Source organism: Bacillus rossius, chromosome 8 (genome assembly GCF_032445375.1).
Source record: "Bacillus rossius redtenbacheri isolate Brsri chromosome 8, Brsri_v3, whole genome shotgun sequence".
NCBI lineage: Eukaryota > Metazoa > Arthropoda > Insecta > Phasmatodea > Bacillidae > Bacillus > Bacillus rossius.
Window position 1 is genome coordinate 55,781,357 of NC_086336.1, and position 15,471 is coordinate 55,796,827.

At 38.6% G+C, this 15,471-nt stretch overlaps 1 protein-coding gene and 1 long non-coding RNA gene across 2 annotated transcripts in view; both read right to left on the reverse strand.

Annotated features, from left to right (window-relative positions):
* LOC134534967 (uncharacterized) overlaps positions 1-15,471 on the reverse strand; it is a 963,569-nt gene that overhangs the window by 434,919 nt on the left and 513,179 nt on the right. The gene's annotated exons all lie outside the window — the stretch shown is intronic.
* Positions 3,670-6,501, reverse strand: LOC134535327 (uncharacterized). Its single transcript, XM_063374393.1, has 3 exons — positions 6,328-6,501; positions 5,799-5,961; positions 3,670-5,606 (listed from the first exon to the last, which is right to left on the reverse strand). The coding sequence occupies exons 2-3, from the start codon at positions 5,959-5,961 to the stop codon at positions 3,982-3,984; spliced, it is 1,788 nt and encodes a 595-aa protein (XP_063230463.1). The 5' UTR covers positions 6,328-6,501; the 3' UTR covers positions 3,670-3,981.

Sequence of the window (15,471 nt, forward strand, 5' to 3'; positions counted from 1 at the left end):
TATTTTGAATGTTTAACTTATTGCATCCAGCATTGAATTTCTTAATGAATTTCATAACTAGTAAGGAAGTCATAAAATTACTTTTGATCATCAAACACTAATTTTCATCCCTTGCAATAATACGTGATCGTATAAATTTTTTGGTCAACAATTTAAGGTAATATTACGATAATTATTAATAATTTCCAACGAATTTAATACTAAAAAAGATATTTTTATTACAATTTCAACACCTGTTTTACGGTAATAGTTCGTTTCATCAAAACGTGTGCCAGCCAAAGATTTTAGATAAAGTTTAGGCGTTTTACAAATAAATTATAATAGAAATGAAAGTAAATGTATTAAAGATTGTTTCAGACAAAAGTTTTAGGTAAATATGATAAAATTTACTAACAATTTGAACGTATTTGATAATGTACCTATTGAGGTAGTTGAGAATTTTTTTTTAATTTTAACCTTTTTTTTTAATCCCTTGCTGTTATGATTGGTCGTATCAAAAACGTATTCAGACAAAATATTTTAACATTACTACTACGAGTTATAAAATTTCCAAACGGATTTTCCTTATTACGGGAGTTAGAACGAGTCTTCTGATTTTTAAAAAACCTTCCCCATTTCTACCTCTTTGGTTGGATATTGTCCATTAACGAACTCGACCAAGATTTTCCAATACTATATTTTATGTATCAGTTTGGAAGTGATTTGAGAAAAATTGTGACAGTTATCGTGTCCACAAAAATTTTGATTATACATAATCTTTTGAGTTGACGGTGCTTTTGAGGTCTATGGACCATGAAACAAAAAAAAAACTATATAACAATTTTCCGGAAGTCGCACTTTGGTAACGGCTACAATGGGTAGTATTTCTTTGAAATCTACCTAAAATGACGATCAAACTCAAGCGGCACAATCATAGCGCATGTCTTCAACCTTCGCTAGCGCCTACCATCGTAACAACCTGCCACCGTACTCGCCCAGGTGAAAATTTAAAAAAATTTTAATTACTAATTAATGTAGGCTAATTGAAGTTTTCTTGGTCCGCCCCACTCGCCACATATGGCAGCACCATGTTTGTTACACATGTACACAACCCTATGTGGCGGGTGGGGCGTACAAAGAAAACTTTAACTATATTATATTATTAAACTTTAATTATATTATACTATATTAAACTTTAATTATATTATACTATATTATACTTTAATTATATTATACTACATTATACTTTAATTATATTAAACTATATTATACTTATCTATATTATACTATATTATACTTTAATTATATTATACTACATTATACTTTAATTATATTAGACTATATTATACTTATCTATATTATACTATATTATACTTTAATTATATAATACTATATTATTATCTCGCGCGTCAGACACCTCGCCAGGACGATCCCTCGACTGGTTCGGACGAGACAGCGACGCGACGGCCGGCGAGCAATGACGCACGCCGCTGGCTCTTCGAGGAACGTTATTTTCTCCACGGCGACTCCTGCACTTCTGCGGATGGAGCGGGTGGATGCGCGGGCTTCTCCGAGAATCCTGTTTGTTTATTTATGTTAATCGAACATCAAATTATCCTTGAATATCAAGTATTTTCGAATCGAAATAGAAACAAAGAATAGGCCTCGCCTTATTTTTTCACTTCGCAATTTTAAAGGAAACCAATTTGGTTGATCCAACTGATTGTATATATAATAATAATAATAATAGAGTATTTACATTTTATCATCACATATTAAAAGTTACATATAAAAAGGACGTAAGAGCTATCTTGCAGGAATTTTTTTTTTCATTTAAATATTTTGTGAATGAGTTCCACTTGGTGTGTATATTGGTAACGAATAAATGAATAAAAAAATTAATAATAGGCTACATATTAAATTTTGAATGTCGAATTGAATATCTGATTATTCAATAATATTGAACTTTATGAAATGAAGTAAAAATTATTTGGGCGTGACGAGAGTAAAAACTCAAGGCCGAATTTCAATGCAATGTTTTCTTGAAACATTGTTGTGAAACGTTTCTGACGCGAAAAGGACAGATAATAGGTACTTCAGCCAAAGAGATTATGAAGAGAGCACTATACTACATACTTTTCTGGGCTCGTTTCCGTTCTCTTTATGCGATGATTCGTTCCCCACAAAAAAAAATATAGAATCGATAGAGATACATGAACGAAATAATAAGAAAGATAGCGTGCGCAAGAGCTTTTTTCAGAAAATAGATATAGTTATATTCAGCGTTGAGTTTCTTGAATTTTATATTTGCAACCAGCGCGCTCGCTTTCCTCCTTGTTCAACCAGCAGCTTAGAGAGCGCTTTTGAGACAGTTCCTGCATTTCCCGCATAGATAGCGCCACCTGTTATGGATCACATATTTCATTCAGAGATTTGACGTGTTCAAAATTGCAAAAATTGTTTGAAGAAACTGTAACACGCACAGTTTGAATTATCCAAAGAAGTTTCACTACTAACATGTGTACTGAGTTACGCGCGTTCTTTTTTTATATATTTAAATATTTTGTGAATGAGTCCCACTTGTTGTATTTGTTGGTAAAGAATAAATTACAACAACAAAAAAATTAGCAATATCAGATTTGAAATTATGAAATGAATATCTAATTATTCAAGATACTTGTATGTTTTTTTTAAAATACCTATATATAATTCTCGCAGACGTCGGGACAATGCGAGCAAGGACAGAATGCAGCCCTGCAGTCGCCATGACACTTCCCCGCCACGACCGCGACACAAGAGACCGTGGCACACGGTGATGGACGACGGCCCTCGTGTTGGTGGATGGGGTGGGGGGGGGGGGGGGGTGGCCGGGTGGCGGCGGGAGGGAAGGGAAGATTCGTGGCATCAAACTGGACGTCCGGGGCCCCGTGTTGGTGCCCGATGAAGGAGGGGGTGAAGGGGGGGGGGGGGGAGGTGTCGGCAGGCCGGCCAAGGAAGGAAGCCGTCTGCTGTGACGTCTGCCCCGGGCCCCTCCCTCCCTCGGCGCTGCCAACCACCGCAACTGATGAATGGCCGCTAATGAAGCCCCATTATGTCGCCTGGAGCCGCTCCTACAACACCACGACCACCCTCCCCCCTCACCCTAAACCCCTGGCAAGGCTGTGTCGCTCCAAATCAACATCTACGACGCAACGGGCGCGGCGCACCGACGCGGCCTGTGCGACGGGAGAAGGGGCGTGTCTCTGTGCAGCCGGCACACCGCCGTCTGGGAGTGGTTCTGCTGTCATAACATTTCCACGAGCGTTTTTAGCAGGGCTTTTCTTCTGCAACATGGTACAGACTATGGTGTTGCGTGTGGCTGAAAAAGTTATATTACGTAAAAACGTAATCCTACATCACATATTTCTCCCTAACTAGGTACAGCATTATTATTTTAAGGAATAGCCATTAATTATATTAAAAACAATTTAAACAACAATATGAAATGCATCATTATTAACATATTATAATTGAGATACTGGTGTTTAATATATTAATTAAAACTAATTAGTTTTCTTATCAAAATAATATTTATTTAATAAAAATTTTAATAACATAGCAAATATATGATTTGGTGTAGGGGAGACCGGGGCTGGTTGTAACAGTTTCGCTATTTTATTTTTTATCTGATCATGGATAATATAAACGGCACTTCTGACTGAGCTAACTTATTCAGTAGTTATTCTACTTTTACAAAACAATTTTTACATAAATTTTCCTCTAGCATATTTTTCTGTACAAATCTAAAACCTCGGAGGTGTAAAGTGTTACAACCTGCCCCGAGGCGGGGCTGGTTGTAACACACATTGGGGTAGGTTGTAACAACATTACTACAAGGTAAAATATAATTTTTACTGGGATTACTTATAACAAATTACTACTTATACAATATATTTCAACAAAAATTATTATTTTTTCACTTGTTTAACTTCAGTTTGTCAAATATTAAATGAACAGTGGTCCTCACTCAGAGATTTCATCTGATTGGCAATTATGACTAATATACATTTTAGATTTTTTTGCACAAGAAAAATGCGACCATAACTGGCAGTTTAGACAACGAACCCACTCCTCTCCTGGTTTGCTTGTAGAGAATGATTCCAAACACACTAAACAAAAGCACTCGCTTTCTTCCTCTGATGAGCTGCACTCTGCTGATCTTCGTTTTAGAGAACGTTTGGGCGTGGATTTTGCAGGCATGCGCGTTTGTGATACATTCCCTTTTATCTTAATCAAGCCTGGTGTTCCTCGTTTCGCAAATTCTTCTTCAATGGCTTTCTTCTCTGGAGTATCCGTCAAAATGGCACTTTTCCTGGTCTTTCTTCCTCCTTTCCTTTTCCTTGGAGCGACTTTAGGAAGAGGTAGAACCACTTCTGGAGAAAACTTCTCTGGTGTGTGGGAACAGTTAGAAAATGATTGAACTGGTGTTCCTTGTGAATCCCTGGACACATCGTGTGAACAACTTGGTGCTAAGTCTGGATCAGGCCTGTCTGTCACAAACGAAGGAGCGAAATCGGCATCCTGAAATATTTCCCTATTATAAGGATGTATTCCACATTTCTCAAATCCTTGTTGGATATTTCTTGGCGTTGTGGCAGTGGGAAAAGCTATCTTTAAGATTGAGGGAATATCATAGATTGACATAGGCTTAACTGTGCTCTCTGGTGTTTTGTTGTTCCTCAACCATGCATCCATTGCCGTATTGATCTGTTTTTTGAGTGGGGCAAAAGCACTTCGATCAAGTGGCTGAAGGCGATGAGTGCAGTGAGGTGGGAACGATAGCATTACAATGCCATTTTCTTTGGCAAAATCTAAACAGTCAGGAGCTAAATGCGACTGATGATTGTCTAGAAGGAGGAGGATAGGTTTCTCTGGGCTCGAACGAATACAAGAAACAAAATGCTTAAGAAAAAGCAAGAACTCTACCTCCGTAGTCCAGCCAGACTTATTTGCAGCACCTATACATCCAGTTGGACCATCTCTGATGAAGTGATCATAATACCTTACCCTAGGAAAAATAAACATAGGAGGGATAGCATTTCCAGCAGCATTTACTGCTACAGTTAGAGTAACTAACTGCCCTCGTTCAGATGATGTCATTGCTCCAATTTGTTTTACCCCCTTTCTTGCTACGATTTTTGAAGGATTCTGGACAGTAGTGACCCCGGTCTCATCTACATTCCAAATGTCATTAGCTGTGAAAGAATGGCGATCATAAACTTCAGAGAGTTTGTCAAAAAATTTTGAAACGTTGGCACGATTAAAACTAGAAGCCCTTCCCAAACTAGTTGCCTCTGGAGTCCGAATGGAAAGGTCTGGGTGGCGCTTTAAAAAGGAAGAGAGCCAATCTGCACCTGCTAGTTCTTTGTCACTCCATGTGTTTGGCATGGGAACATTATACTTCTTCCCACATAAGAATGCAAGATGACGTACATCACGTGGAGTGAGTCCAAAATATATGTCAGAACATGTTTTTATGTAGGAAACAAGAGCGATCTCTTGCAAAGGTGTAAATACCTGTCTGTTCCCATAATAACCAGCCAAAGGTTTCCACTCCTCTCGAAAATTAATATCGACTGCATTTAAACCTGAAACAATAGAAAAACCATACAGGCCTATGTTAATTTTGCTCCTGTTTTCACATAAGAAAATCTAAACTACGCAAAACCATATTTTTGTACTAATACAATAAAAAACGTTTACAACCCATTGTTGAGACGTATTTATGTTAGAAATCAAGCAGATGTAATTAAGAAAATTCATTAATGAATGCAACTTACGTTTGTTTTTCTTTTTTATGTACCTCCCAAGTGTCACATGGCAGATGTTGTACGTTTTCGCAGCATGCCTAACAGATCTTCCTTCTCTTACAACTTCAGCTGCTTTCTCCAACATGTCAATAGAATATTTTCCTTTGTCGGTTTTTCTTTTGTAGTTACGCATCTGAAATTAAAATTTGACTGGAAGTTATTAATTACATCTACAAGATAAAACCGTTTAAAATGTATTTTTTTTCTTTCATAAAAGACTTAAAAGGAACAATAAATTAGGAAAACGTGGTCACGGGGTAGGTTGTAACAGTACGTGGGGCAGGTTGTAACAGATTAATTTCGCTGTTACAACCTACCCCATGTGACATCATTATAGAAAACATTTAATTTTACCATATAGTTTGTATTTGTTTCCAATGCCAACAAAACATATCAGAACCTAAAGCTTAGGAGATTATTTTGCCCCGAAGACATTTTCTAAACTCCCTATACATTACGTACAATACGAATGTCAGTCAAACAAACAATATTTACTTACCTCGTCCAAAAACAAATTTTTCCTTCTTGTCGCCAGTGAAATCGTCCGACTGCCACAGTGTTACCACTCGCACTGAAGGCATCATAATGTGCCTTGATGGCTGAAACGATGATACGCTCTTGTGGCTGGTCGTGGAACTATTCGCCCTGTTACAACCTGCCCCTGTTACAACCAGCCCCGGTCTCCCCTATATACATGAACTTTTTAACCAAATATTTGGTTAAATGAAATGATTATGTATGCAACATATAGGTATTACTAATTTTTACGTCATTAGGAAAATAATATAAAAAACTTTGACAGCTTCTTTGTAGGGTAATGTAAACATTGAACATATTTTTATGAGTCGTTCTGAAGGAACTCGTTTAGTGTGGCGAATGTTGAGGTACAGCACACGTGGAGTAACAAATTTGTGTCCCCCGACACTAGACGGCCTTTAAACCAGCATAACTATCAAAAACGCGTGTAATGGTGGACGTTAAGTCGGTAGACATTGCTTAGGTTATAAGGTCACTTAGCTTTTTACGTTTTCAAACTTAGATATAGGAAGTTTTCAATATTTTGTGACTTGTTCACAAAAACACGTACTGCATTAAAAAAAATCGTCGTTTTATACCAAATTTTAACGGAAGCTGATGTCTGTTTTTGGATAGAATTTTTAAATAAAATAACGTGTCGTTTCCATCAGCATGCTCCAGTAGTTATACTGGTAAATCGCAAAACAATGCCACAGCCACGCGCAGAAGACAAGAAGTTGCCACGTCATCACGAGTACACGGTGTCGACTCCCTGATGTCAGTGCGAACTAGCGATGCATTATAAAGTCCAGGCAATCCGTAGGCTACTTACTCGAAAACATAAAGAACCAATTTCAAATGCAACCAACAACAATGGAGATGTCATCAAAGCATCTGGAGATGTAAAAAATAATTTACATAGGTATATGTTAGATATATATAATAATTTAATTTCAATGGATATTTATTTTGAATTTTAATGTGAAAGTAAATATGTATTATTAATATAATTGTTATTATTTTTTTAATAATTTGTGTAAAAAAATATGTAAACCTACGCAGTATGTTCTTTGAAGGATTCTTGCAATGGGGAAAAATAAATTTAAAACTTTTTTTCTGAACACACGTCATTGCTGGTCTACACTGCATGTGATAGAGAAACCACAAGCATGGACGAAGAGATGAATACACAAACACAGCAGCAGGGACAGCATAGATAATTCCGTGGAATGAACAGGTCCTCTGTGTTCTATGTGCTGTCTGTGCATTTGACTTTTGACATCGGCTGACTTCGGATTTTTTTTTTGTGTATTCATCTCTTTTTAGCTGTGCTCGCGGTTTCTCTATTATAAAAAATGTGGACCAGCAATGGCGCATATACCAACAAAAAAAATTCTTTTTGAAATAAACGGTGATGAAAAGACGCTTAACTGACGTGAACTTCAAGACTGTGGTATACGTAGTCCTCAAACACTGAGAATACAGGAAGAAAAGGACAAAGAAGACAAGTTCTGGTGGTGAGGTGAGAATAATCACTGAATCCTGCCAAACTCTCATTACCGGAATTAACTCCACAAACGTTATAACAAAGAAGTCGGTGTCTTTTGCCAATTGGCTGCGGATACTCTTTAACTTCCAATCGAATGGCACACTCTCATGCAGTTTCAATATTGTAACTATGTAATTAAATACTTTTTTTTTGCTGAAAACTAACATTTCTAAGATTAGTCCTTCAGTATAATAAAAAAAGAGAGTACAAGAACTAGTAGAGTAATTTATAGTGTTGTGATACCAGAAACTATTGGACCTTATTTCAGTTTAATGAAAGGGTATTGAATATATAGCTTAATCAATAATATCTCCCTTGTCATGTTGAATCATATATTAAGAGTGTAATGTAACAGCAGGTGCAGTGTCGCTAATCTATTCTCTCTATCGAAAACTCAGATTAATTTTTAACAGCAAACATCTTGTTAAAATACGTCTCTCTTAAATCTAAACTTTTTAATATGAGAAGTCTAAAACACAAAGGTTACAATAAACTGTTTCTTTTTTCTTTCTTTCATTAAATGCGTTCTGAGTGTACGTGCAAAAAAGGTTTGGCACAACGGAAATTATTCCACACCGATGAAGCTCATTTCCATTACATCCATCCATAAAAATAACGCAGGCGGGAAACTATAGGTATGTTGCTTTTCATTTCCATAAGCTTAACATAAGCTAAGCTTGAATCTGTGCGTAAAATTGTGAATTATTGGTTTTAATGTAATACTACTCATTTATACTTTCCAGCAGTGTATGCCTATGCATAATGTTTAGTTACATGTTAATTACATTTTGGTTTAATTTTGTAATGGTTACCTCCTATCTTTGAACATTTAGTTAAAGCTTAGTTCTGCTTTCTATCTTATTGACTATTTCATTGTTATGTTTATGTTATGCTTATTTTTATAGAATTTAAATGTATTATGTAACAGCAGAAAAATTTGGTTAGATGCAAGAAAAGGCGCATCGCCTTCAATTTACCACTAAAAATGCCGATGATAAATATATTAATTAATCTTCATGTATTGAACCATATCCATGTTCAGATTGGTTCGTGAAACTTAAATAATAATTGCAGGCCTTCGTGGCCATTGCCTGAAGTTTCTTGGCTTGGTGTTCTGGCCGCGTAGGTAACTGCTACCCTGAAGATGGCGACTGCAAGTTCGACCGAAACGTCCGTGGAATCTTCGCCCTCGACGTGGGACGCCCACCGACCAAGCGACTTCGTGCAACTTTAGGCATGCAAAAGTTAATTCAGTCTACGAGAAGATAATTAAAATATTTTTCTTGTCTAGTAAATAAATTCATGCGTCACTTTAGTTTAAGAAACTGCAAACCACGTGCGTGTAGGCAAAAATCTGTTTCGTAATTAAGTTCACGTTGCGTGTTTACAGGCTCAAGCGTGAAATGAATAAAGAGTCTGGAAGTAAGAAATAATCACCTGATTTGCCTAGTTACAGATATATTACTCCTAATGACTGCAATTTGTTTATAAATTACATACCTAGTTGTAGGTGAGAAAATAATACATCCACGCTATTGTTTTATATTAGATGTACATTATGTACTTACTGAAAAAAAAATAGAATTACAGTGGAAAATGTTTATCGGTATGAAGGTAACAAAATATACAGAAACAATTAAAAATATTATTTTGTTCATTGAGATTTTTGCGCTACAGAAATTGCACCAGTCATATTGATAACATTACGGCCCCAGTCTACCGGGGCACAGATACGGTGTGCCGTGCTAAAGGAAAACCATTCAATTTAAAACCTGTTGAAGATACCCGAGTGGGGTCCGTTTACAAAACGCATTTAAGAATGCGCTGAGCGCGTATAGATGGTTACGTTAACGCAGTGTGTTTCTAAATTGTATTTTTAGAACGAAAATGGCTAAAAGGCGTGTTTTCAGAGTCATTTTTAGGAGTAACACAAACGGTACAGACACTTTAAAAAACTTAAGGGACTTGCATTACGCCTTTATCTTCATTTATCCGCCATATAATGTTACGGTCACCGCTCAAATTTCACAGTTATTCTATGACGACGAGAAGACTGCGCGCCAGTTCAGAGCCTTGCGCTTAGAGGCTATACCGCGCTATAAATACCAGCTAGCGTCGCCCTTATCATCTCGCCTCAATGACACACATACACCCCGACCAGGCGGCGCCCTTACTGACGGAAATTATAATTCATTCATATCGAAATCATCGTCAGGCATGGTCAAGCACAGGTTGCACAAAGTTCTGGGAGTTGTACTGCAGCAATGGTGAGGTATAAAATGACTTCAACTACGTCACAGCATAGCGTATCCCTAAAGTGTCTAACTCCAAAGTTGAAACGAACGCAGCAAAATAACACGAATAAATAAAACTAAACTTTTTTTTTTTTAGTTTCATAAAGCTATCAAAAGGAAAGTTTTACGATTTGCGAATCGTTGTCACCGAAGACAGGTAAAAAAAAAAGTCCTTTCGCAAAAAAAAAAAAAAAATGATAATTTGCTACGTTCGTAGTTGCCAACGCTTGAGGTACAGCAGTGAATAACGCAGATATGAAGGGAAAAAAAATACTATCTGGCAGGGAAACCTTTTCTGAATTTGTGCCCCTGCCCTTCGCCCACACTTCTGGCACCCAACTGACCATTCCGCCGCGGCCTGTGTCCGCGCGGGTAGGTGTTTGCGAAGCGAGATATACGACACGGCGCGCGCGCAGGAGGAACTGTAAAGCTGTCCGGGCGGACGGCCGAAGGGGGAATTGCTTGAAAAGGGGACGGAGGAGAAAGAGAAAATGTTCGTCGCGAAGACTGACCGCGACCTTGGCCGACGAAAGGTGCCTCAGACGGACCATAAACAGCAGCGCACCAGGGCCGGGCAGTAAAATCCCGGCGAACTGCCTCACAAGGTTGCAGCTAGCAGAGGCGGTTTTCATTTCCATCCCAAATTCTTCCTATTTTTTTTTTTTTAGTGAAACTTTCTTTACGGCCGACGACTAGAGGCGATGACGTCATCAGAGCGATAACGAAAAATAAAAAACATGGATGCGTGGCCACCACGCTTGCTAGAAATGAAACTTCACACATGAGAGGGATAGGAACTTTTAAGGTATCCCGATATTTTAAACTCCTGTAATAATGAATTTCAAATATAACTTTATTAACTAGTGTCTCTCCATGTCTTAAATGAATGTAAAGATGAATGATAGCTAAAATATGATACATAACCCTATTGGAAATGTCCACACAAATTGTCGCAACCCCAGAGAATCCAACCCCAGAGTTAGAGTTTAGAGTTGCGAGTAACGAGTCGAGGAAGTATGCAAAAGTACGCTAACGAATGAGAGAGTGTGTAAACGTTTGCAAAAGTACTGTAAAGTATACGAAATCGCGTAACCAGCTGTAAATAAGTTTCTTTTTAAATTCAATTTTTTTTTTTTTTACCCGGCGCCATCGAACAATACTTGTTACGAACGTTACACAAGTGTTACTCAGTTACCTACTTACTTTCGCTTCCCTGTGATTCTGATATTACTCGACCGGCTGTAAAAACTTCAAAACGTGACACGCTCAGAGCCTTACGGAAATGGTAACAGTCAGCCGGTGACAGAGTGGTGTAACTGCATTGCTATTTGACGCCATGTTTGTTCCGCTTGTTGCACTTCTGTAGCGACGCCGAGGGACTGGATGTGGTTAGGCATCGTGGCTGCGGATACGCCAATCGCACATTACACACATTGTTACGGTAGGTACCCCTACCAAACGATTTTGCCCTAAACGGCAGGACATCTGCGAAACGTTCAAGTCAAGAGGGTTGTATAACACTCAGGTATTGACAACTCCTATTTCTACAAAAGAATCGCTGGTGGCCAAGTGCTTAGTAACAGCTAAGCGAACGGCTATTGGGCACTGATGCGGTCATCCGTCGAAGTCCGCGATTGGATACGAATGATGTCATTTTCTTTTCCCCGAGTATAAATAGGGGTCGCCTGATAAGAATCAAGCAGAAGGTGCCTGGCGGGTAGACAGAGGCGAAAGCTTATACCAAGCAGAGTGGCGCATGTAATGTTATCTCTCCTGTAGCAACTCGTCAAGAGATGCCAAAGGAGAAATAAGTTTGTTCGCAAGTAAACCTAACTCATTTCTCCTTTGGCATCTCTTGACGAGCTGCTACAGGAGAGATAACATTACAACATCGTTCTGAAGCCTCTCAACGCCAACAGAAACTGAATTTTTTTTCAGGGTCAGGTAGATGTGAAAACCCATATACTCATAACCTGCAAACTTACTGCGCTAGAACTAACAGTGAAGCCCCTCGGATTGCAAATTTTTCCATTGCTATAGCTGGAGTACCCATGCTTCGCAGTCCACAGGCTGAACACAGTAGCACTCCTCTTGGATACATTTTCGCTGCAAAAGCCGTTGCCATGGATACGCAAAAAGTATCAACAATGAAATGGCAAAAATTTTATTTTTAAAACAAACACGTAGGATTCAATTATTTTAGGTAGAAATTGCATGTTAACTACTCACTAACCTAGCAGTAATTAGTTGTACCAAGGACAAAAATAAAGAAAAACAGTGATTAAAATTTATATAATAGGGTTTAGAGGTAAAATACTTATAATTCTGTCCCCCCCCCCCCTCTTTTTTTTCCAGGATCCTCCGGTGACCTATCCACAGAGCGTCTGGCGAACGCAGAACTTTTCACCCTCACGCGATAGCTCTTCAGCTGGGTCTACAAACATCTTCAAACATCTAAAAACATCTTAAAACATCTGCAAACAACTGCAAACATCTGCAAACATCTGCAAACGGGCGGACACAGCTTCAAATCTTGAGAGGGGAGAATGACTGGAGGATTTTGGGGTGGCAATGAATAACTCACAGTTAAAAAAGAAGTTCAAATTTTTTTAAAGTTATATGCCCTTTAAAAAAGGTTTTTATTTTTATTTTTAAATTTATTGTTGCCACTTTTGAAATTCATTACTAAAGCTATGAAATAGCTTATCTGTTCTTTTAGATCGTTTTTTCAGTTCAATTCAGGTTTTGATGTATTGGAGGGGGGAGGTGTGGCATTGCCCTTAAAATAAGACCGCTACTGCGTTTTTCTTAATAATTAAATGGATTAGTATTCTACTTTATTTTGCTTCTATAATTTCCAGTTTTTTCCCATATTTTTTTAATAAATTTATAATATAACTACTTAAATATTCGTAAAAGGATTTATCATTTAGTAAGTCCTTATTTAATGTTTATTTTTGGATCTTTGTCAGTCCTTGAACGAATTGAAATCATAAAATCGTGTGGTAAACAGTTTCGAATTAACCGTTAGTAGGTATAATGCTTTTGTCTTAAAAAAGTCTTAATTGTTTGTATAAATCATTCGTAAATCAATAAAAATAAATAAACCCGAGTGTTGCAGGGTTTTTTGGAAAAACAATTTTTTTTTTTTTTATTTACGAATGAGAAAAAGATTATATTGATACGAACGCTAGAGTCAAGACCGCAATGCGCGCCACGCCAGGTTCTGAGCTGGCTGGCGGCCACGCACGGCCACTGACGTCACGCGCGCTCCATTGACGTAAGGCAGGCCACGCGTGCCTGGCCGGATTACGAAGGTCATCGCTACCGTCACCCCTTCCGCTTCCATCGCATCGTCCCGCCTCTGGCTGTTATTACCTTTAGCGGTCTGGGGAATTCTACGGGTTTTCCAAGGCCACCGCGCGGAGTGGCATGAATAAACACCGCCTTTATGGACTTTTCGAGCGTATGATTGGCTCGGGATGACGCGATTCGTCACTGCCATTCTCGTCGGTTCGAGAAGGGCACCGAAAGTGTGTGTGTGTGTATATATATATATATTTATATATACACTTTCAATACACGCCCGGACTGATATTATTATTAGGCCTATATCTGTTTATAATGTCTTAAGTTAAAAAAAAAATATTTTGAAATCAATAAACCCTGGTTATATTTAGATTTTTTTAATCACGACAAAAAACAAAAATACACAAAGGCAAATTTAAAAAAATAGAATACTGACTTCTTAAGCAAGCATTTTCATTGAAAAAAATAAAGTATGGAAAGTCGTGTCGTTCCGGATTTCAGACATTAGATTAAGTTCTTGCTTTTCCCTACTTCCGGCTGTATTTTTTCTAAACACTAAATTGTAGATATATGCTGGACTGGCAACGCTGCAATTGCTTCTGGCGTCACAGAAAAAAAACACACAGAGCTCAATGAATCGAAAGGATTAAGTTTTTAGGTCGGTTCTCTACAGGCTGAACTTTCGGTTCGTACTTTCCACAACGGAAATTCGAATCCACATCACAGTGGTACGAGGCAAGTGATCTGACCAAGCTTAAGTAGCATACCGAAGACCTGATTACAATCAGTTACGTTAAGAAGCGGATGAGTTCACGGGCCTTGTAGAGGAAGGGGGAAAGTGGCGGCGGCAAGGGGAAGGGATAGTTGCAGACGCAGTGCTACGAGGCTAATGACGTGACACGGTTTCGTGGCAGTGTTGAAGACGTGAAGGGGGAAGTCAAATGGACGCGAATCACCAAGTGCTAGGTGGCGCAGACAATCGCGCCGTGATTGAGGCAGAACCAGGAAGGGTGGAAGGGGGGGAGGGGGGAAAGGAGTATTGAATTATCCTCGCCGAACGGTAAACACGGCGTGCGGCCATCAAAACCTCCCGTCACCACCGCCCCCCTTCCACGTCGGCTCTGCCCCGGGAGAAATGTTCCCCAAGTCCACCCTTGGGAACACGAGCGCATCCACGAGCGAATATTCCGAGGGTTCCAGCCCCTCTTTAGGCTGGTTCTTCATAGTCGATTACTAACCCCCTTCCCCCTAACACCTCCATCACCTCCAGCGAGCGACGAGTTCACGTTCTGCACATACTCGCTAATCGCCGCGTACTTAAGGCTCTGTAACACTCGCGATTTTGAATTTTTTTTCTTTTTATCGTCATCGCTTTTATTTAAAGGCTAAACCCGATATTTATAAACACGACACCTTCCTTGAATTTTTTGTTCTCCCACAAAATAATTTCCACAGATAAAAATGTCGTGCAAATGTTCGCAATTATTGATGTTTAACATCTCAGATCTCGGCATACGGCATTTGGTGGGAGTGGTTTCGGGATTGCTACGTAATTCAAGTAACAGAAATGTGTAACAACCACGATGCTGCCATCTGTGGCGGATAGCGCGAATCAAAGTTCGTAAAGACAAAGGGAAAGTTTATAGAACATATGAACTGATTAATTAATTTTAACAAGATGGACAGCGTTTTAATATAATTCAGTGTAAAAAAAATCAGGCCCAAATGTCGGGGTTTCGTATTTTTCAAGTCTATTGCGCTTTTATCGGAGCCGCGTGTTTACATCATTTAACATTTCGGTCTGTTAATCAAATTATTCTACAGTCGACGTAGCTGCTCCGAGAGAAAATTCTAGCGGCGGGTGCGGAAACTACGTGTGATTCGAGTCAAGAAATGTAGTTGAAAAATAATATTTGCTTTTATGTATCACGCTTGGCAGTATTTTAAAGAATTAAACAATTAATTTCTGGTCCAA